Raw genomic sequence first — 23,348 nt, 5'->3', positions numbered from 1 at the left:
CGCACAATAGACATCAAGAGTTTCCATTGACTAAGATTGAGTGGCAAATAACTTATGCAACAAAGCCAAATTAAAGAACTATGAGAACGAGCCTTGGACCCTCATCCCTGAAATGAAATGTTCGCACATCTTTTATTCTATCTATTACCCATAGGAGTTTGCCTCTAGTATGGGGAAACTATGTCCTTAAAAGTTATTTCTAACCTAGGATTGTTAGAGACAAGGAACTTTCATGTAATGTTTTTTCAGCATAGTGCATTGGCTTTTACAGCTTACACAAGAGAGATCAAGAGTTTCTCAATAAGCAAGAATGAGCACCAATAAAATTGATGCAAATTAAAGAACGATGCAAATGAGCCTTGCACCCGCATCCACTGAAATGGACGCACATCATTTTCTCTATCCAACTAGGGCAACCATGTCCTTAAAAACTTGTTTCTAAACTAGTTAGATCCGTCCTTTAACCACCCACCCACCCCCGCCCCCCCCCCCCCCCCCCCCCCCCCCCCCCCCAACACACACACACACAAAAAAAACAAGCATGACTTTCAAATGTGAAGGAGAAAGATAGTTATTCGTAGGTAATGTAAGTAGAAATAGAGTGGGCTCTATGAAGTAGGTACAACGTTCTTTCACCAAAAGGACAGGATGGTCTCTAGTGTATTGGCCATACACCAATTGAAAGATGCCATATCCCTAAAAAGAAGGATATGTAAGACTCGGCCCATAAAGAACGAGTACATCATGGAAGAATAGCAGGCAGGAAAAAGTCTTTGGTCATTAAAATCAAGCACTTGAGAAAAAAAAAAAACAAAAGGACATTGGAGAGAAAAATCAGGCACGTCTTATTGACCATGATTCAAGCTGAAATGGAAACCTTCCATAGCTTTTTTGACAACAAACTTTTTCTTTTTTTGGTTGAGGAAAATGTTACCATATGTTTTAGAGTATTAAATGGATATTTTTATTTCACCTTTCATTTTACTTCCTCACACGACTTGACTTCTCTTGCATTCTATTCTTTTAGAATGATACACACACACAATATATATAAATAAGTAAATATATAATTATCTATTTACACACACATATATATATATATTAACGAGAAAACCATGGTAAAGAGAAGGAAAAATAGATGCATAATGTCAAAACTGAGTTCAATAATCTTACAAATTAAAGAAAATTTGCTAGTATTTTTTGTTTGCTTCTTTACGAGGAGGACACTCAATTGCTTAATAGAAAAGACATTCTCGAACATTGCCTCAACTTATTTAAACTCAACCTAATGATTCTATCACTTTCTTATCGTTTTAGAAAGCCATGGCAACTGAGCTTAAACCCAGTCATAACTTGGATTTTAATCTCAGAAATAGGTTGAAATATGATGTGAGATGAAGCGGAGTGGCCGCATCGAGTGTATGGTTGCGCAACCCCCTTGTGTACGAACAAAATCGAAAGATGTCATCGAAAGTTAGAGCTCACTCTTTACAAAATAGACAAATTATGACACGATTGAGTCACATAATTCGGCAAATTTTGTCTCGTGGTAGATGAGAATTGAAAGGATTTTGGCTTTGTTCTCCTTTTTATCAATGGTTTTTGTGATCGCGAGTCTTGCCATACTTAGTATGATATTGCTAGCTTCGACATTGACTTCAAAAGTAAGGGTGGTTACTTATTGTTGCCTTGATCCAAATTAATCAACTAACTATCAGTATGAGCTTTATTTATAAGCTTTATTTATAAAATTGCTCCAAAGGAGTCCAGACTCTCCATGCCAAGGCCTCCCTGGTCTCCTAGGGGCCTCCAAGGTGCAATAGATAGTACATAAAAATTAAGGCAAATGTAAAGACTTGTTGTATGTGTGTGTGAAAGAAGGGGGGGGGGGGGGCGGATCAACAACACGTGTCTATTTCTCTTTATCTCGAAGTGTCGACCAACGTGGGCACGAGAAATCCACGCAATTGCAGGGGAGAGGGGGGCAGTTGTGGTAGTTGCAGATTGTCTACGAGCTGAGGGTGGGGGTTCGCACTTGAGGAGGAGTGGAGGATGGGCAGGGGATTAGCCAGAGGAGCAGTGGAGTGCAACAGGTGGTGACAAGGTTATGGTGGGAGTTACGACCAGGGCTTGAGGTGTACACGAGATGGAGCGTAATGTAGGCTATTGGCGTTCCCATGATCGGTTGCAAGATGCTAGTTTCCATTGACGTGGTGGGCATGTAGGGGCGAGTTGGCAGCTCCCTCTTCATGGTGGCAACCACCTGCGATAGTGGTGTCGGTGCAAGGCTTGCCTGTAAAAGCTTTTGTATCCTTCATCCCATCCGATTTTGCGGATGAAGGAGTCTTTGTGCAAGGGGATGGAGCTTATTGGCCCCCCCTTATTCAGCTCTATTCTTTTTTTGGCAGGGTGGCTCCCTAGTCAACTTGCCATTCCAACTATCTAGATTAACTTGTTATTCCAAGTATCTAGATCTTTGTTAATGGTATGTTGGCTCCCTCGTTAGCCTTAGAAGTGGTTGTAGTTCTTTTTGGACCTTCACATTCTTTAAATGACATGGTCCTCATGGTAGTGTTGCTACAGGAGGGTATTATGTAATATTTTTTGTTTTAATACATCTACAACCTCCACTGCCAAAAAAAACACAAGGCGAGGAAGCAATAAGGCTTGCTAACTTCTGAGCTAAGGGGGGATGAAAGTTAAGGAGAGTGAGTCTAAATGAGTTCCCACAATTATATGGCAGTTTTGTTATGTTTTAATATATATCAATTATACATACATAATCAAAAGTAAGTGTGTCCAAATTTTGGAGGTTGGTCTCATTAGAAGGTATCTCACAAGATACCTTCTGGAAACCAAAGCAAAAAGCAAATATATTTCTCTCTCTTTCTCTCTGTTTTCTTTCTCTTCCACGCATACGATGTGAAGATATTATTTTTTTCTCTCTCTTGTACACACTTTTTTTTAAAATTCTCTTTCACACATGCACACTCCCTCTCTAACGATCATGCTCTATCTCTTGCTTCTTGTTGTTGCAGGTGTGCATGCGATATGGCAATTTGTCTTTCTCTCCCTTCGCCTCTAAGTGCAATATTCTCCCTCTCTCTCTCTCTCTCTCACACACACACACACACACACACACCCCTGCAGACACACACTCTACGTCTCTGTTGCATACCAAGGTGACGCAAGCACCAAGAGAAGGTCTGTGTGTGTGTGTGTGTGTGTGTGTGTGGCTATCACGCTTGACATATGCACCGATGAGTTCTAAGAAGTAGGAACATGCGTTGCACGGTTAACAACAAGAGTGAATGCGAATTGATTGATGGATGTAGCATGGACAAAGAGTGAGGGGATCTACAGCAAGAGGGGGAGGGGGAGTATAAGGGGGAGAGTGGTAGCTAGGGCTTGTTGCAGGGGATTCTTTCACACTATGGCACCTCTACCAAGGGTGCCCATGGTGAGCTTCTACATGTTCTACTTCTCCCGCTGATTGTCGGAAACATCATTGCCCATAGCTAGCTTCTCCTTGTGCATGCAATCGCGTGCATCGCCTGCTCCCCATCATCGACATCCCTGCCCATAGTGAGCCTTTGTACATGCCATGTCCAGCTTTCCTCTCTGTGTACGATGGCATGCTGCTCGCCTGTTGCCCTTAGTAATATAACTATGAAGAAATCTTAATGTTTTTGCCCAATTATTAATCAAAAGTCCATACTCTGCTACTAATCTTCCACCTAGCTTCCTTGGAATGATAGAACACCCATTGATCCCTGGCTCCACTTTGTATGCATTAGGCGAAAATTGCATGAGATTCCATAATTTAAATATCCCAACTCCTCCTATATCCCCCCTGTCGGCCTCTCCGTCTGCTTTGCTCACATATCACAAGCCTCTCATGCACCATGCCCACTAAATTGGCAGGCCCCCCCCGGGCACTCCGATTGTCCCATTGAAGCGACTTGCACTCTCTCACGTGACCTTGCATAGAACACCCTCCCCCATGCTTATCCTATGAGCACAGTCTACAGGAGATCAGGCAGGACAATAAGAGGCAACCGATGCGTAGGCCGTAGGGCATCGAGAGAGAGAGAGAGAGAGAGAGAGAGAGAGAGAGAGAGAGAGAGAGAGAGAGAGAGAGAGAGAGGAGAGAGAGAGAGAGAGAGAGAGAGAAGCGGGACCTGCAGGCAGCAAGAGAGAGAAAGAGAGAGCGAACTGTAGAAAACTGTCGCCTGTGTAGCTCTAGCGCGCGCACGCACGCACACGCACACGCGCGCACACACACACACACACACACACACACACACACACACACACACACACACAGAGAGAGAGAGAGAGAGAGAGAGAGAGAGAGAGAGAGAGAGAGAGAGAGAGAGAGAGAGAGAGAGAGAGAGAGAGAGAGCTGTAAGATGTTTTACAATAACAATAAGAATTTCAAAAAGAAAAGAGAGAGAGAGAGAGAGAGAGAGAGAGAGAGAGAGAGAGAGAGAGAGAGAGAGAGAGAGAGAGAGAGAGAGAGAGAGAGAGATGGAGAGATGTACGCCACTGTACCCACGTGAAATAAAAACATTGTCTTAGGTAAGAGACATCACTTTTCCTCTCACCTTTGGTTCCACATGGCTTCAAAATTCCTATCGTAAACTATCAAGAAATTAAAGACCAATTTTTCCTCTAGAAAATATATTAGACTACAAATGATGTGTGGGAACAATTTATCAATCCCTTAAGACATCTTAGTCAAAAGAGCATCTCGATTGAGTTCCTAGCGGTTGAGTAATCCCAAATGCAAGACATTATTATTGTAGACTTTCAAACGTTGCTCGATCTCCTTAGCCATATGATGGGGTTTGCTGGTGTGGCTAACCATACTAGTTCACCCCTACTAGCGCGTGCCTTATTTTATTTGTTACTTTGCAAGATTCTTTCATTCCTCCCACTCGAGGCTTCCCTTCCACCTATTGAAGCCTCAAATTTGGAACGTAGTGCTTGAATCGGAGCCGTTGGGTTCTACGATTCACGAGAAGTCTTTGTAACCAATCCAGCTCGCATGCAATGTTGCAAGCACAATGCAGTCCATTTAATAAGGGAAAAAAACCGTCTGCCCTCTAATGGTGTTCGCCTTTGCCTCACTGCCATCTTGTCACCACGCCACCTTGTCTATCATCGTCGATCGCCAGATAGCACGTTCTGCAACACCCCTTTCTTTCCTTACTGTTTGCCAAATGGGATCTTCCCCGATTCTCTAATAAAACAATAAAAGAGATTGGAACCCCCCTACTAGTTCACCGGGTATCATTGTGCGTGTTGTTGGCTCCCTATAAAAGCTAGATATGTAGTCTCAGAGTGTCCATGGCAAAACATCTTCGCATGGGTTTCGATGTACATTTCTTGTTTTGCTTAATACAAATATCCCACACACTGTGGGAATTGCCAAAAAAAAAAACATCTTAGTCATCTCTAAAAATGGTAATGTAGCAGTCCCTTTGGACATCTTATCATTGGGTAGGGTATGTATATCCTCATTGACATTGAAAATATACTTCCATTGTTATAATTGTGTAGGTATATTCTCATTGACATTGTAAGCTTGTTTCATAAAACAATTAAACAACATGACTCAACTCGCTTAGAGGAACTCGTATCTCCTGGCTTTGACACATTAGTTCATATGCTAGATATTTATAAACATCTCTAGAGATTTGCTTGGAAACAAACTTAGGAAATGCTTTTTTTTTTTTGTTGCAATTCACATTGTGTTCACAACCGTGCACATCTGTAATCCGATGGCGTAGATGAACGTCGGTCACGCCTTTGATAGGAACCATTGATCTTCAGTGGGTGGTCTGTGTCAATTAATCTTGAGGCATTGCCTTGTGAAATGTAGATGAGGCTTGAGAGAGAGAGAGAGAGAGAGAGAGAGAGAGAGAGAAGAAGAAGAAGAAGAAGAAGAAGAAGAAGAGAATTTTAACGTCATAGGAAGATATCCGAAGAGACCCTAAAGATCTATCCGACGAGGAGAGTTGAACTCAAGACCTGCTGTTCAAGAGAAGAAGAAGAGTATTTTAACGTCGTGATGTGAAAAAATTTGGACGGTTGGATGCGAGATTTATGTGAGGACACGTTCCTCGCGACCCATTACTGTGTTCTTGTGGCTGCAAAAGACATGCATTGACGCTTCTTCCCAAATCCTTCTGTCGATGCCAGGGAGCTTCCTCGCCAGTAGGTGAAAATGACAGTCGACAAGCTCTCCTCTATGTTCCGAATCTCAGGAGTTTGCTTCCAATAACGGAAACCCACTCTCCCATTTTCTCTTCAAGCCGTTCTCCAGGTCAGCAATTATGGATCTACGCCAATCTCAGCTCCTCTAATGCATTTTGTTTGCTTCATTCCTCTTTTTTCCCAGTTTATTAGCTGTTGCATGCCATGGTGACTAGGGTATGAATGCTTTGATGAGTGTTGAGACTCCTCCTTGTCAAGCTTTTCCTGGCTTATCATTTCGCATTCATGGATACTCAGTCAACATTTCCTGGAATAAGTATGGCTCATCTACTTTGTTTTATCGTGGACCATTTTGCATTGTTAAGAAGATTGGTCCAAATGTTGCCTAGTATTGGACATAGCTAATCGCCAGGTTAGCTATGTAAACCGTTTGAAAGTACGATTAGGGAAGGGCTCCCATGTGGCTAGCATTCATTCTTGATCAAAGATGAAATGTTGGGTAGAATGCTTATTTCATGTGGAAGTCTGAAGAGTTGCATGCTACATGCAAGTTGGTAAATTGGTTCAGAGTCACTTCCTTTGCTGCGTCACTTATGATGTTGTCGAGGAATTCTCTACATTTTTGATTTCAGGTTGGCCCTCATTGCAGTTTTTGTCAAAAGCCCTTACACCAGAATGGTTAAGCAGCCCTTTAATAGTATCATTTGCTCATTTGCTGAGTTATGCTTATTTAGTTGTGGCGCTTGTACTCAGTTAAACTTGCACAAGCATGGAAGCAAGAAGGTGCACATATGAGGAAGAAAGAAACAAAGAAAGCTACTAACTTCTTGTAGTGGCCGAAGTTGGCCTACAGAATATTCATATAATCCACTTCAGGGGTTTCAAAAGAACAAATTAATGAGAACAAATATTGACTCAAAAGTGCTCCAATCGGATGAGATGTATATTACCAAATGTATAAGGATCCTATTTAACACCACTGTTTTCTGCTCGGGGGGATATATGAGAGAGAGAGAGAGAGAGAGAGAGAGAGAGAGAGAGAGAGAGAGAGAGAGACTATGCCCAATGTATAGAAAATCTATGTCTTCAACGCTCACTGCTTGAGTTATTTTCTGACACACCTGAGTAGTGATTGGATAAGTTCCATTAAATACGTCAACTTTTTTAGATATGATACTTTAATAAGGACAAATAAAGCGGGTCATGCACCTCCTCAATGCCTCTTCGATGTTTAACCATAGCATATATAAACAAGCACCAGAAGCTCTAAAACACACTTGATTAGACATTAGCATAGAATACGTTTTGAGCAAGAAAACGCCAAAGTAGAAAATGTTATGAGACAAACTGTACGTGTCAATACAGGCCGTCCTGTATTCTAAATAAAATACGCGTATTTTAGTTGCTATGCACTGAAGACACCTTGAAAATTGCGATTTTCAGCTTGTCATCATAGGAATACCATTTGAGCACCAATCACCATTTAGAACAATGATTTATAGACCGCAGTACACTCAAAATATTCCTTTTGTTGAATTGCAAACATAACACATTCAAAGTGTATGTCAAGGGTGTTCCTTACCAGATGCACGCACTTTGAACTCTTGACACAAATGTCAAAGTCTCCTGTTTTGATCTGCGTTTTACCCCCCTCTTCCATTTACATGCCTTCTCTAGCTGAAGCATGCAAGAGGCATATGCCAATGGACTAAACTTTGTTGCCTTGATTGGTTGAGTCTATCACTACTGCCATCTGCTTGTTTTTCCCTCTATCCCCATCCTTTTTCCCACTGTAATCTACAACCACAATGCTTTTTCAACCGTCTTTTAAGGTGCAACGGAAGATAAGGTGACAGAGCCAAAAGGACCACATCAACATAAACACCACTTCATGTGCGGTTGTTCTACTACTGAGGCCCATGTCACACTGGGGCTAGCACACCAGCATATATTCAATGTACTGATCCATATTGTACCAAATAGTGTACAATACAAGATCTATATGTATGTAAAAGGAACCTTGAGTACGCACCGAGCACTCATCCTAAGTTAAATCACCATAAATCACTTCCCCTGCACATTACACGTACATTTTCAGATTACATGGCATGCAAGTGTCAGATAGAGACCCTAGATTCACGAGCTTGTTTTGGAGAGCAGTGTGGGAGAATAAAGACACATAGCTTAAATTTTCTTCTTCGTTTCATCTATAGACCGATGAATTGTCGGAGATAGCCAACTTAGTGGTTTTGGATTTGTTGAAGTCCTATATCTCTGAGACTCAACGGGAGAAGTATTTGGTGTTGGTGGAGCTTGCTTACAAAAACACTGTTCATATGTCTACAGGGAAGGCGCCATTTGAGATTGTCGAGGGTATCAAAAAGGTTCCATCGATTTTGTGCACCAAGGACAAGATTTGTGAAGCAGATCGGTACACACAGGATCTGCAGAATGCTTTTGCTAAGGTAAAGGAGGCTTGGGAGAAGTTTCAAGCATGCATAAGAAGGCGGCAGACAAGCATCGATGCAACTGTAGTTGAAGGGGAACGATTGGGTGCTACTTTGGTTTGAGAAAGCATGCCAACATAAGAGGAAGGATAAGGAGAAGCTTCTTGTGTGCGATACTATGGGCCCTATAGATTCAGGAAAAGATCAACGATGTATTCTTTTGACTGAAGTTGCTAGATACTTTGTGAGGTGCAGCGGGATTGAAATGGTGAAGACTCAGGATTTACACTTCACAAATCTTTACTTCTTTCCTTACGTTAATGACTGCAACTTAGCATGAGTGATGGTTTCTTTTATTTCCCTGAAGAGAGGGAATGAGAGAGGTATAGATGTGTAGAGGGAGAAAGAGAGGGGGAGGAGGAGAATGACATCCCATGGGGTCCCAACCAACCCTCTCAAGGGACCCCCACAGTGTTGCCGATGTGGTACTTGCTTTTGATTGCGTAAATGGAATGTACACACATGCAATACCTCAAGTGCAGACTCTACTGACTCGAATGGGGAATGTCTCTTTGGTAACTCTTCAAGATGAAGCACCTCCGGGGCTGATTTGATGCACCTTTGGATCTGTCTCCATGTGGTGTCACGTGACACATCCAACCCTGTGTGTCTGTGGACAAGCTACAGCATGATCAGGGTCCAGTCAGTCTAGATTAGAAGTGATCTGGCACTTTTGTGAGTCTATTCGTAGACCGTGCATGCCCAGTCACTTAGTGTAGATGCATATCCTCTGGTTGCACATAGCATGATCATAAGCATTCCCATCAGAATCCATTAGAATCAGTCAGGGGAATTTTCCAGTGCATTTAGCCTATTTTACCTATTTTTGACATTTTTCACTTATTATTTTTAAGTGACTTTTGTTGGAAAGTAGGTAGGGCAAATTGAGTAAGTTTGTATATAAGCAAACTAGAGCTAGCACTATTTGGCAGAAGAGGCAACATGAGCCAAGCTTAGCAAGCAACTTCTCAACAAGACCTTGGCGGTTTCCCCCACCAAGCAAGAAGAATCAGCCCTAGCGTTTTCTCATCAGCAGATCACCGCGACGGAAGACCCCATTGCATAGCATTTTTGCATCAGCATCATCGCCAGTAGAACCCCCAACAGATAGGGTTTTTGCAGAACCTCAGCCTAGCGTTTTTGCAGAACATCAGCCTAGCGTTTTTGAAGATTTCAGCCTTTGCATATTTGCAACGGTTTCAACATTAGAAGACCTGCAAGATCAGCCCTAAGGAATAGCAGATTCAGCTCGGATAGACCATCAGTTTTCAGCCTTTAGGAACCTTAGTTTTCAGCCCTAAACCTGTAGATTTTCAGCGTCAAAGACCCACAGAAAACAGCCCCCAAATCAGCATTTTTGGATTGTAGCAGATTTCAGCCTGTCACAAAACGGGAGCGTACAGGAGCACTTAGAAAATCCGAAAATTATAATACTTTGCAAACATGAGAGAAGGGAGAAGATTGACACAGTATTGGGGACCAGAAGATGGGTTGGTCCCCCCCCCCTTAAGAGTATTCTTTTATTCAGGGAGAATTCTTATGCAAGCACGAGAACCCGAGGAAACCCCTCCGTTCTGTAATCTTAGACCCGAAGGTCGTGCTTTCCTGTAAAGGGCTTGGGCACAAGGCCGTTCCTTCCCGTAAGGGACTTAGGCCCGAGGCCGTACTTTCCCGTAAGGGACTCAGGCGAAAAGCCGAACTTTCCCGTAAGATGGGAGGTTCTTGCAAAACAAACCACACAAAGCAACAATTCTCAATGCGTATCAACACTATATACCTGTCGCTCCTTACTCGAAAAAACGACCTCCGTACTCAGTCGTCACACGAACACTTGCAGTTTCCGTCGCCAGTCCTTGCTCCAGAATCCCAGCGCTAGCACTTTCTGCTGCTTCCCGCATGTCCAGAAACTGAACGTTGGCTGTCCTTTTATAGGCCCTGGCACCTGGCGGGAATAGGGGCCCAAAAAGCAGAGCTTGGCGCTCCTAGAGAGAGGAGAGAGAAAGATCGCAAATTCAGCCCCCCCCCCCCCCCCCCCCCCCCCCCTCCCCCCCCTTTCTAGCGCTGCCTTTTTTTTTTGAGGGACTTGCTTTATTTTATTAATAAAGGCCTGGTCACTTAAAAGTGACCGGCCACTTTAATAACATAAAGTGTAAACCTGTTCAAACTTCAAAAACTCACTTAGTTAATGAAAAGAATGCTACACGGACACGTTCCAGGCGTCCCCGGGTGCAGGACACGACACAGATGCAATGCAGACACAGACTCCTCGCGGGAAAACATGTGTCCTCCCGCGATTGTTCCTGCCATTCGTAAAAAGCTTCATTGAATCCATCTTTAATCTTGTGCTTGCGTTCTTACGCGTATTTTCTTACTCTGTTCGGATTTCCTCCTTAGCCTACGGGATGCCCCCTTACTGATGCACCTGTCACCCATCATGTGACGCATCTGGGGCACTCGTAACCCGGCCCTTTCCACCGAACTTACGGAAACTCCTTCGCGATGTTTACTGTCACCCATCAAATGACACATCAGAGTTTGTCTGTTCTTGATGGCAGTTCCTGTAGCTACAATCTTTTAACAGTTCTTAGTGCACATAATAAAATATCCTAAAAAGAGATTAATCATTAAAAAAAATAAGAACATAGTCCAATTAGCAACACAGCCCATAGCGTTTTTGGACAACAGTAGAAAGATTGCAGATTTCAGGCCGTAGGTCGACTTCGTGATCATCGTCGTCATCATTGACATAGCCTAGACTTGCATCAGTCTCATGCATCACCATTGTACCAGTTTGTGCAATCAAAAGTAGACCACTCTCGCCGACGAGTGGGGCCTTCGGAGGAGGGTTTTACAACGTCTCTGGTGTCGTATCTCTCTTCTCTCTCTATCTCTCAGTCTCATACACTTGCACGCACTGTGTCCATTCACTTTGTTTGTGTCCATTGCACTCTCTCACTAAAGGAACGGAAGGCTCTCCCTTCCATAAGAACAAAAGGAACCTTGAGCACAGTTCGGAGCACTCATCTTGAGCAAAGCGCAAACATTCATTCCCGCTGCACCTTACATTGATATCAGAGCTTTGGCAGTGTTCTGTATCACTCAAGGAAAGAACCACAAGAATCACAAGAATTTTTTTTGCTTGTTACGGTCGCACGAACCCAAGTTCGCTTGGGCGTGTCGATTCCTAATCGTGTTTTTGAAGAGTGACAGGAATCCCAAGAAAGATGGGCTTGCCCAGCCTTCCCTTGTGTCTCTTTTCACTCATGAGAGCGGATCGTGCACTTAGCGGCCAGCCAATCGACGTGAGGTGGGAAAAAGCAAACTTGGTGTGAGCGCAAGGCCGCCTAGGGGTGCGCCCGCGGAAAAGAGTAGAACTCGGGTGAAGAGAAGATCCTTCTCAAACACAGATTGCAAGCGAAAGAAGAACCTCAAGACCCTCAAGAACCCTAGAACCAAAGACACTCAAGAAGCCAAGTTCATCGTGAACTTAAGAACCCAACACCACAAGAACCCACGACTTCAGAATGGTCATCACTCGAAGCGGAATGGATACTTCGCTTGGAGGCGATGAGCATGAGAGAGGCGAAGAAGAATTTTCCCCACCAGGAGGTTTTTCCGACCCTCCTCCCCCTTCCCTATCTACGTCAAGGATTGCCCTAACTCCTATGGAGGCTTTGGACTAGATGTTTATGGAAAGAAAGTTAGAACGCGAAGCAAGAAATGCAGAAAGAATTGCAGAAATGGAACGCAGACACGCAGAAAGAAGAGTAGAAAGAAAAGTAGAAATGGAGCGCAAACACCAAGAAAGAATGGCAGCCATCGTCAAAGGAAAGAGCGACCAACACATGAAAGAGTTCTTGTGACTCTTTTCTCAAGTTCAGGCACAGATGCACGAGATCCGGGAAAAGGAGACTCTCTCAGTCTCTTCTTCTTCAAAGCAAGACACATAGCATTTGCATGATTATGAGAAGCATGATGACTTGAATGATAATGATGAGCATGATGATTTGAATGACAATGATTTGCATGAAGAATTGCATGACAATGACAAGCATGATGATTTGCATGATCAAGATGTGATTTCTCACAAGCATGATGCTTTGCATGATCAAGATGTGATTTCTCACAAGCATGATGAGTTGCATGAAGATGACGTGATTGTTCACAAGGATGATGAGTTAGTTGATGCTTTTTCTAGCGAAGCTAACCTCATTTCAGATTCCATCAATCACGAAGGATCGATCTTGGCTCCCGAGCCTAGGTCCAAAGAACCCCCTCAGGAAGAACCGATCTTGGCTCTCGATCCTAGGTCCAAAGAACCTGCTCAGGCAGAACCGATCTTGGCTCTCGAGCCTAGGTCCAAAGAACCCTTACAGGAAGTATTATGTGTTCGCATGATTAGTACGCACGCATTGTACGAGTGTTTCATTCGTGATCGTTTCCTGTATTTTTGTCAGCGTCTTTATGTGATCCCTTTTCCTAGGCATGACATATTGTACGTTGAGCACGTTTCACTCATGAATGAGCACAAATGTATGCGGATTGTTCATGAAAAGCTGAAAAGTATGCATTCAAGTAAGTCACATTCCATGTCTCTTCCTTAGCACGACACAATTGAAGAAAGAGCACATGAAAGTATGAGTACTAAGCATGGGCATTTCCGTTGTGAATTGCCACAGTTGATTGCTTTAGATCATTAGAGAAATATTAGATCTCATTGTTTGTGTGTGTGTGGTGAACCGTTTGGCATTCCGTCTATTTGTTCATCTACATTGCATGTACAGTCTTTGAGGAAGACAATATTTTTTCCACTCACTTTACATGGAATAGGTATGTTCATGGTTTTGTGTTGGAAATGGGTTTAGGAATTTTCAGCCTCTGAGATTCTTGAAGAAGGTGAACCCACGTCCATAGACAAAGTTAAAGCATCGAAGGAGCCACAGAAGACTGTCGCTTTTGGTGCGGCCCAAAGAAGCAAGCATTGCAGACCTTTATGAAGTTCAAGTATCGCATGACCCACGCATCAGAGTGGGCCGGCGAAGAGTCCCTTCCAGGATTCCGGATGCTATTGGCGATCTCCCTCGATGCCATACAGTTCGGTACCAGTACCTCACTTTGAAAAGGAGGGGATGTCACGTGACACATTCAACCCTATGTGTCCGTGGACAAGCTACAACATGATTAGGGTTCAGTTAGTCCAGTCAGTCTAGATTAGAAGTGATCTGGCACTTTTGTGAGTCTATTCGTAGACCGTGCATGCCCAACCACTTAGTGTAGATGCATATCCTTTGGTTGCACACAGCATAATCATAAGCATTTCCATCAAAATCCACCAGAATCAGTCAGGAGAATTTTCTAGTGCATTTAGCCTATTGTACCTATTTTTGACATTTTTTACTTATTATTTTTAAGTGACTTTTGTTGAAAAGTAGGTAGGGCAAATTTAGTAAGTTTGTATATAAGCAAACTAGAGCTAGCACTATTTGGGAGAAGAGGCAACAGTAGCCAAGCTCAGCAGGCAATTTCTCAACAAGACCTTGGCGGTTTCCCCCACCAAGCAAGAAGAATCAGCCCTAGCGTTTTCTCATTAGTAGATCACAGCGACGAAAGACCCCATTGCATAGCGTTTTTGCATCAGCATCATTGCCAGCAGAACCCCCAGCAGATAGCATTTTTGCAGAACCTCAGCCTAGCGTTTTTGCAGAACCTCAGCCTAGCATTTTTGCAGAACATCAGCCTAGCGTTTTTGAAGATTTCAGCCTTTGCATATTTGCAGCGATTTCAGCGTTAGAAGACTTGCAAGATCAGTCCTAAGGAATAGCAGATTCAGCCCGGATAGACCATCGGTTTTCAGCCTTTAGGAACCTCAGTTTCAGCCCTAAACCTGCAGATTTTCAGCATCAAAGACCCACAGAAAACAACCGCCAAATCAGCGTTTTTGGATTGTAGCAGATTTCAACCCATAGCGTTTTTGGACAGCAGTAGAAAGATTGCAGATTTCAGCCCGTAGGTCGACTTCGCGATCACCGTCGTCATTGTTGACATAGCCTAGACTTGCATCAGTCTCATGCATCACCATTGTACCAGTTTGTGCAATCATAAGTAGACCACTCTCGCCGACGAGAGTGGGGCCTTCGGAGGAGGGTTTTACGTCTTCTCTGGTGTCGTATCTCTCTTCTCTCTCTATCTCTCAGTCTCACACTTGCACGCACTGTCCATTCACTTTGTTTGTGTCCATTGAACTCTCTCACTAAAGGAACGGAAGGCTCTCCCTTCCATAAGAACAAAAGGAACCTTGAGCACAGTTCGGAGCACTCATCTTGAGCAAAGCGCAAACAATCATTCCGTTGCACCTAACATGTGGAGTTGTTGATGGCCGCCAAAGGTTAATTTTGGGGCTGATTTGCACTCCTGATGTTAGAGGAATGAAAGGCTGAAAATGCAGATGATGATGAGGCTAATGATGAGTAGCAATTGTAATAGACTTGGACACTCCCAAGTGTCACGTGACACATCCAGCCCTATGTGTCCGTGGACAAGCTACAGCATGATTAGGGTTCAGTCAGTCCAGTCAAGTCTAGATTAGCAGTGATCTGGCACTTGTGTGAGTCTATTCGTAGACCGTGCATGCCCAATCACTTACCATAGATGTATATCCTCTGGTTGCACACAACATGATCATCAATCCCTTAAGGATCCATCAGATTCAGTCAAGGGAATTTTCCAGTGCATTTAGCCTATTTTGCCTATTTTTGGTATTTTCACTTATTATTTATAAGTGACTTTCCAACAAAAGTAGGTAGGGCAATTTTGCTAAGTTAATATATAAGCAAACGCAAGTTAGCACTAAAATGGCAGAAGAGGCAGCAGGAGCTCCCCGCTCACCAGGAAACTTCTCAGCAGAACCGCAGGACCCCCCCCCCCCAAACCTTGGCGTTTCCTCTCACAGCAGCAGGTAGCGTTTTCGGTTTCCCAGTAGTACCTCCACAAGATCCGGCATATCAGCCCTTGCATGTGTCGCCACCAACACAGAGCCATAGCGTTTCCAACTCTGCATCGCCTTCAGCACTCCAGCATCTCACTAACGCTAGAGGAAGGCAGTAGCGTTTTGGTTTTCAGCCCATCTGTAGCAGAAGATGCATCAGCGTTTTTGCTTTGCAACCCCTCTGTAGCAGATCAGTCCAGCATTTTTCATTTTCAGCCTTAGCGACAGTAGAGCAGCAGCGTTTTTCAGCAGTACTCATAGTAGCAGATCCATCCCTAGTTGGTTGCAGAAGAACCTCCATTTTCAGCCATAAAAACGCAGCCAAAACAGTCATTTTCAGCCACCGAAACAGTCCCAAAATTCAACAGATAGAAGACTGTCACAAAGTGATGACGTTGCGGGCAGCAAAAACCTTAATTTCTGCCAGAAACCCTAAAATTCCTGCAAACCCTAATTTTTGCCAAAAACCCTAATTTCCAGAAATCGTGGAGGCTATTAAAAAAAAAGTAAATAAAAAAATTGGAAAATGATGAGCGACGCAAATTTTGCTTTTTCTCTACAATATGAGAAAGAGAGAGAGAATGCTTTTGATTTCAAGTTTTGACTCTCTGAGAGAGAGAGAGAGCAATTGCTTTTGATTTGAAGCTTTTGGGGCTCTGCTTTTGGGCATCCCTTGTAACCTTTAAATTAGTGGTGAGGGCCTCACTTCTCAGGGCATCTGGACGCAGAGTCTGAGAGTGAAACCCTAACCGCTCTCTTGTACTTTGATGATTGATTAATACAAAAAGAAATACCGAAAGGGGCGCCAGTCTTTGGGGCCAATATCTCTAGGTACGGAACTCCGTCGGGCCAGTGCAAATCTATTGTGATCTGTGAATTGTTTTAAAGTGGTTATTTGGTGTTGTCGCGGTTGATTCTTGACTTGGAGTGTCCAAGTCTGTTACAGTGGTATCAGAGCACGACCGATTTCTCTTCTACAGAAAATCCGATCCCCGAATTTTTTTCCGTGGCGCCTATGGCTTCAGGCAATGATCAATCGACTCCCTCTGCATCTGGAGATGTGGGCTGGGATCACAACGAAGATTCAGTTAGAGAGTATGGCCCGCCTTGGCCTACTTAGGCGGAGCGGCGAGAGATGGAGCGTCGCCAGTTGATCGGCGATGCAACAAAGATGATGCTCAATTTTGCCAAGGACCCAAAGATGGCAAAATATATGAACCAGAACTCTTTGGAAGAGGTACTGATGGAGTAGCAAAGAACCACAACACCACTCCCGAAACCCGCTCTCAAGAAACCTTCTGCCTCCAAGAAAATATACGGAGAAGGAACTGGAGAACGTGGTTGATGCACGGATTGCTCAGCTTTTTGACGCGCAAAAGAAAGCCAAAAAGCACGGCAAAAAGCAGAAGAAAAGCACTGACTTTCCAGGTTATTTGGGTCGTCAGTCGACTTTTGACAAGGCAAAGAAATAGAAGAAGCGTGTTCGATTTGAAGGAGTACCCAGTTCTTCTTCTTCTTCTTCTTCTGATAGTTCTTCTAGCTTCTCGGATTCGAGCGAAGAAGACAGAAAAGGTAAAAAGCGAAGCAAGAAACAAAGCTTCGGAAAGGGCAAGAAGAAGGCTACACCTCGCCTAGAGAGTGAAAGTTCTACTGAGGACTTGTCTACAGACAGCTCAAATTCTGATCATGGAAAATTTTATGCGAACAAGAAGAATTTTTACAAAGCCAACCAGTATGACTTTCTCGAAGATGAAAGCAAGAAAGTCCGAGAGTTTAAGGAAGGTGGCCACTCGATCAAGTTTGATACTTTTTCAAGATACTCGGATGCTTCGAAGGCTTTGTCTTTTATACAGCAGTTTGACATCGCTTTCGCGGGAGGACGCTATTCAGAGCACTCCAAGATTCGGAGAGTTGCCTCTTACTTTAAGAGGAATGCTCGTACTTGGTGGTCCACGCTTCTTTTAAACAAGACTGCGCCAGTTAAATGGTTGAAATTTAAAAAGCTTTTTATTTCTTCTTCGTTGACGCAAGAATATGAACGAGATGTACGAGCTGCTTGGAACCATCTTCGGATGACCAAGAAAGATACAATCAATGCTTATTGTGAAAGATTCTGGAGCTCTTTTCTACCCGCCTCTTCATTCAAGAAGATCTCGTTCAGAGAACAGATTAAGCAGTTTACCTTGGGTCTACCTACAGAGATCCGAGATCACTGCTTGGAACAGAAGTCAGCTTCTATTCAGGAGTTGATGAGTCATGCGAAGCGGGGCTTTGCCATTCACTCTGGCAGTCTGACCTACCCCACAGATGAGGCCATGACACAACGAATACTACGGACCTTTCCAGATCACTGCCAAGATAAGTGATGTCTCCTTCCGATTGAAACTGCCAGATACTTGGAGGATTCATAATGCATTGCATGTGAGTCTCTTGAACCCTGTTAAGGGTGATGTGCCTGATGATGGGGAGCCTGATGAGCAACCCGAAGTGGAAGAAAACGAGGAGATCCTTGTTCCTGAACATATTTTGGCACATAACGATACGAAGAAAGGTAAAGTCCGAAGGCGGTTCTTGGTTTAGTTCAAGAACTTTCTTGCATTTGATGCGAAGTGGATGGAGGAGGAGGACCTAGCAGATACTCCTCGGATTGTAAAACTTTACCTCGATGTTTTGGTTTAGCATAGTCTACTCCAAACGGAACCCAGAAACTCAGCTTGGCCGAAGATCTGGTGCAGTGGGATGCACAAGAGGGAAGTTACTCCACTCCTTTGTCAACATATGCCTTGATTTTGATACTAAAGTCATTGATGTCTCTCTGAGCTTCAGGGATATTGAGAGCTGACAGTATTCTGTTGGATGACTTTATGAAATGGAATTCCTGATAATGATACTGATTTGTTCTTGACTTGTTGTGAGTGCAGGAACTGATAGCCGAAATGACTGCAACATTTTGGTCTTATTGATCTCGAATAGACATGGTTGCAATAGGAGTTAGTCAATCGGACATCGATGAAGTCCCGATTGGACCTAGATGTGATTGCTAGCTACATTGCCGATAAATCATTGTCTAAGATCCGAATGAATGTAAAATGTCATGTGATGTCCTGTGATGTCTGGTGGTGTCCTGTGATGTCGTGTGATGTGACTGTCGATTTTGTACATGTGCTAGATGTGTGTTCCTAGTACGTAGGTACTAACAGTCAATGTCTGCTAAGACGGTTTATGGCTTTTGTCGGTTTTACAGGCGTAATTGCGGTCGATTACAATGCTTTCAAGAGGGGGGTATGTCACAAAGTGATGACGTGGCGGGCAGCAGAAACCTTAATTTTTGCCAGAAACCCTAAAATTCCTGCAAACCCTAATTTCTGCCAAAAACCCTAATTTCCAGAAATCGCGGAGGCTATTAAAAAAAAGAAAAAAAGAAAAAAAAGAAAAATGATGAGTGACGCAAATTTTGCTTTTTTCTCTACAATATGAGAAAGAGAGAGAGAATGCTTTTGCTTTCAAGTTTTGACTCTCTGAGAGAGAGAGAGAGCAATTGCTTTTGATTTGAAGCTTTTGGGGCTCTGCTTTTGGGCATCCCTTGTAACCTTTAAATTAGTGGTGAGGGCCTCACTTCTCAGGGCATCTGGACGTAGAGTCTGAGAGTGAAAACCTGACCGCTCTCTTGTACTTTGATGATTGATTAATACAAAAAGAAATACCGAAAGGGGCGCCAGTCTTTGGGGCCAATATCTCTAGGTACGGAACTCCGCCAGGCCAGTGCAAATCTATTGTATTCTGTGAATTGTTTTGAAGTGGTTATTTGGTGCTGTCGCGGTTGATTCTTGACTTGGAGTGTCCAAGTCTGTTACAAAGACCACAAATTTCAGCCATCAAGTTGTCGTCGTCATCGGCATAGTCCCAAGTTGCATCAGTCCATTGCATACGCATTGTACCACTTTGTGCAATCAATCGTAGACCGCTCTCGCCGACGAGAGTGGGGCCTTCGGAGGAGGGTTTTACAACGTCTTTGGTGTCGTATCTCTCTTCTCTCTATCTCTCAGTTTCATACACTTGCACGCACATTGTCCATTCACTTTGTTCGTGATCATAGCACTTTCCACTAAGAATGGAAGGCTCTCCCTTCCATAAGAACTAAAAGGAACCTTGAGCACAGTTCGGAGCACTCGTCTTGAGCAAAGCGCAAACAATCATTCCGCTGCACCTAACATTGGTATCAGAGCTTTGGCAGTGTTCTGTATCACTCAAGGAAAGAACCACAAGAATCACAAGAATTTTTTTGCTTATTGTGGTCGCACGAACCCAATTTCTCTTGGGCGTGTCGATTCCTAATTGTGTTTTTGAAGAGTGACAGGAATCCCAAGAAAGAAGGGCTTGTCCAGCCTCCCCTTGTGTCTCTTTTCACTCATTGAGAGCGGACTGTGCACTTAGCGGCCGGCCAATCGACGTGAGGTGGGAAAAAGCAACCTTGGTGTGAGCGCAAGGCAGCCAAGGGGTGCGCCTGCTGAAAAGAGTATAACTTGGGTGAAGAGAAGATCCTTCTCCAACGCGATAGCGAAAGAAAACCTCAAGAACCTCATGAACCTCAAGATCCTCAAGAACCCAAGAACCCAAGAACCAAGACCCTCAAGAACCCAAGTTCCTCGTGAACTTAAGAACCAAAGATTCTAGTGCATGGTCTTCACCCGAAGCAGAATGGATACTTCGCATACATGTGATGAGCATGAGAGAGGGGACAAAGGATTCTCCCCACCAGGAGATTTTTCCAACCCTCCCCCTTCACCATCTACACCACGAGTTGTTCTAACTCCTATGGAGATGATGGTCAAGTCAATGATGGACATGATGCTGGCACAACAAGATGCGACTCGCGTCACTTTAGAAGCGAATCGAGTTGCGTTGGCACAACAAGAAACCAATGGCCTTGCTTTCGAACGCGAGCACGATGAACGAATTGAACGAAAAGCAGATAGGAACGTCGAGCATGAAGCTCAAAGGGAGCTACGCACTCAAGAATTTATTTCCCAAGTGCTAGCCTCGAAGACCGAACCACCCAAAGATCGTGGGAGTTTCTCAAGTGGTGCAAGCCACGACGCGGATTCCAACCATCCAGTCACACAGAGAAGTTGACTTTCAGTAAGTATGACGGTAAGATGGATGCTACGGTTATTCATTCTTGGTTGCATCAATTTAATGCTTATTTTGCGACAACTAAGAAAACAGGAAATAGCAAAGATTTGACGGCAGCTATGTACCTTGCGGGTGATGCCATTAATTGGTACCACGCATGGCAAGAGGCACAGCTAGCCGCGCACCTATGCCATAAGCTTGATTGTGCGGGGGCGGTATAAAGTGAAGAATATGGATGTGTATGTTCGTCCACTATTGGAAGAGCTACAACAATTGTGGATTGGCATAGAAGTGGTGGATATGAGCCGACACACAGGTCGACGGAATACTTTGATCAAAAGCATTCTAATGTGGACCATGCAAGACTATCCCGGACTAACAGAATGCTCAGGTGATTTACACTCAAACTCAAACACTGTAAATCTTGGTTTCTCTCAAGCTTATCTGTTATCATGTGTATACATGCAGGGCTTCAAACAAGCGGATACAGAGCATGTGTCACATGTGGACCTAGACTGAATGCACGTCGGGCGCCCTCATTGAAGAAGCAAATCCACGAAGGTCAGCGCTAGCCTCGAAGACCGAACCACCCAAAGATCGTGGGAGTCAAGTGGTGCAAGCCACGACGCGGATTTCAACCATCCAGTCACACAGAGAAGTTGACTTTCAGTAAGTATGACGGTAAGATGGATGCTACAGTTATTCATTCTTGGTTGCATCAATTTAATGCTTATTTTGCGACAACTAAGAAAACAGGAAATAGCAAAGATTTGACGGCAACTATGTACCTTGCCGGTGATGCCATTAATTGGTACCACGCATGGCAAGAGGCACAGCTAGCCGCGCACCTAGAGGCAGTCGACGGATTCACACCCCTTTCCTTCGATTGGGCTGATTTCCAAGACAAGCTCAAGGCGCGGTTTATGCCACCTCAGTATCTCGCACGATAGAAAGACGATTGACGCTCTCTCAAGCAAAATGGTATGCCATTCATGTCTTTTTCTAATCGTGTTTTGCAGCTAGGCACTCAATTACGAAAATCGGATGATGAGCGCAAGGAGGCTTTTCTTTTGGATTGGATGAGTATATCAAGTACGATGTCGAGGTTCTCGATCCAATCGATCTCAACAAGGCGATAGCGATTGCTCTCGCACAGGAGATGAATCACAACAAGGGAAAGCCTAAGGAGAACAAGACTTCGACAAGTACCTCGCAGACTTCTCAGAACGGTAAGAATGGTAAGAATGATAACTCTTCTAACCAATCTTCCAACAGTCTCTCATCAATTCTTCCAATGAATCTAAGGGTAAGGCTAACACAATTGCTAAACCTAAGCTTACTCTAGGTGATAAGGTAGCAGAAGGAATTGTAGGAGGATACATCACGTCGGAAGAGCAAAGCACTTATTCTAAAGAAGGTCGTTGTTTTCATTGTCACATTAAGGGTCACATAAAAAGAACATGTCCTAAGCTTGAATGGAATGAATCTAAAGAACCCACAACACCCACTTCCTCTGTCAATGCAATGAATGATAACACGAGTGTGCCCCAAGTTTCTAAGGACCCTCCCATTGATGATTCTCTCATTAAATGTTATGGTCGTACATTGGGGCACCGTTTTGTCATATTGTTTGACCCAGGTAGTATGCATGATGTGATCAGTTCCTCTCTTGTTGAGAGAGCCCGCCTCGAAGTTAGTCCGAGATCTGTTGGGTTAAAGGCTTAAATAACCCCTTTTTGTACATTTTTATACTTTGTTCAGGTTCAATATTGTTTAGGTTCAATATTGTTCACATTTTTTAAAGGTCACTTATAATAAAAGTGGGAAAACCCAAAACTCACTTATTGAGTTTTCCCCAAAAAAGTGAGCCCTCTCTCTTCTGCTAGCGCTTCCTCTCCTGTTGGCCTTCGCCTCCTCTCTCTGCACACACATTGCACTTCCTCGCGTGCTCTTTCACTTGCACACACCGCCGCGCGCTCATCAACTGGTATCAGAGCCTTGATTAGGGTTTGCCCCAAACCTGCAAACGCTGAATTTCAGCCAAGAAGGTCAACTTTCACGCGATATTTTGCAATTTCGTCGCCAAAGGACTCGTCCCGGACACTAGAGAGCTCTCGGCAACCCAAATTGACCCAAAATAGGTTGAAATTAGGTAAAAAACAGGAAATTACAGGTTATGACAGCAAAATACAGGTTTTGCAAATGATGTATTAAGGTGTGGGAATACTTTTGCTAAGTCCCCGCTACCCGAAAACCCTGAAATTGCCGAAAAACAAGCTCGCAAATTTCAGATTTACGCAAGTTTTTGCAAGTGTTTTTATGGTGCAATTACATTGGGGAAAGTGTAAATAGATGCAATCCACGCACATTTGACAAATTTTGTCGATGTATGACCATCTGTGGCTCAATTTCATGCAATTTTGATGCTACAAATTGGGGCTTTTGTGCTTACATGCTTCTAAAAGCTGTGTCTTAGCCTTATGTATGTCTTCTGAGGTTAA

The 23,348-nt window shown here is 43.7% G+C and overlaps 2 protein-coding genes across 4 annotated transcripts in view; both read left to right on the top strand.

Annotated features, from left to right (window-relative positions):
- The first annotated feature begins 6,097 nt into the window (after window positions 1-6,097).
- Window positions 6,098-23,348, top strand: part of LOC147462785 (putative phospholipid-transporting ATPase 12) — a 90,548-nt gene continuing 73,297 nt past the window's right edge. For all 3 annotated transcript variants that reach the window (XM_086485495.1, XM_086485503.1, XM_086485512.1), the window contains exon 1: window positions 6,098-6,331. The gene's annotated coding sequence lies outside the window, so the exon portion shown is untranslated. The remainder of the gene's footprint in view (window positions 6,332-23,348) is intronic.
- Window positions 8,559-22,081, top strand: LOC147462786 (uncharacterized). The gene is made up of 4 exons (XM_086494708.1): window positions 8,559-8,786; window positions 17,187-21,238; window positions 21,316-21,516; window positions 21,867-22,081. The coding sequence occupies exons 1-2, from the start codon at window positions 8,559-8,561 to the stop codon at window positions 18,078-18,080; spliced, it is 1,122 nt and encodes a 373-aa protein (XP_086350834.1). The 3' UTR covers window positions 18,081-21,238; window positions 21,316-21,516; window positions 21,867-22,081.

This window comes from Adiantum capillus-veneris, chromosome 2 (genome assembly GCF_014529385.1).
Source record: "Adiantum capillus-veneris isolate H3 chromosome 2, ASM1452938v2, whole genome shotgun sequence".
Taxonomy (NCBI): Eukaryota; Viridiplantae; Streptophyta; class Polypodiopsida; order Polypodiales; family Pteridaceae; genus Adiantum; species Adiantum capillus-veneris.
This window is presented reverse-complemented; position numbering and strand designations above follow the sequence as displayed.

Bases quoted from the DNA above. Each gene is read 5' to 3' on its own strand.
- LOC147462786 (XM_086494708.1), top strand. From the start codon at position 8,559: ATGTCTACAGGGAAGGCGCCATTTGAGATTGTCGAGGGTATCAAAAAG. The intron at 8,787-17,186 runs GTTTGAGAAAGC...GCAAAGAAATAG, and splicing joins AACGATTGGGTGCTACTTTG to AAGAAGCGTGTTCGATTTGA.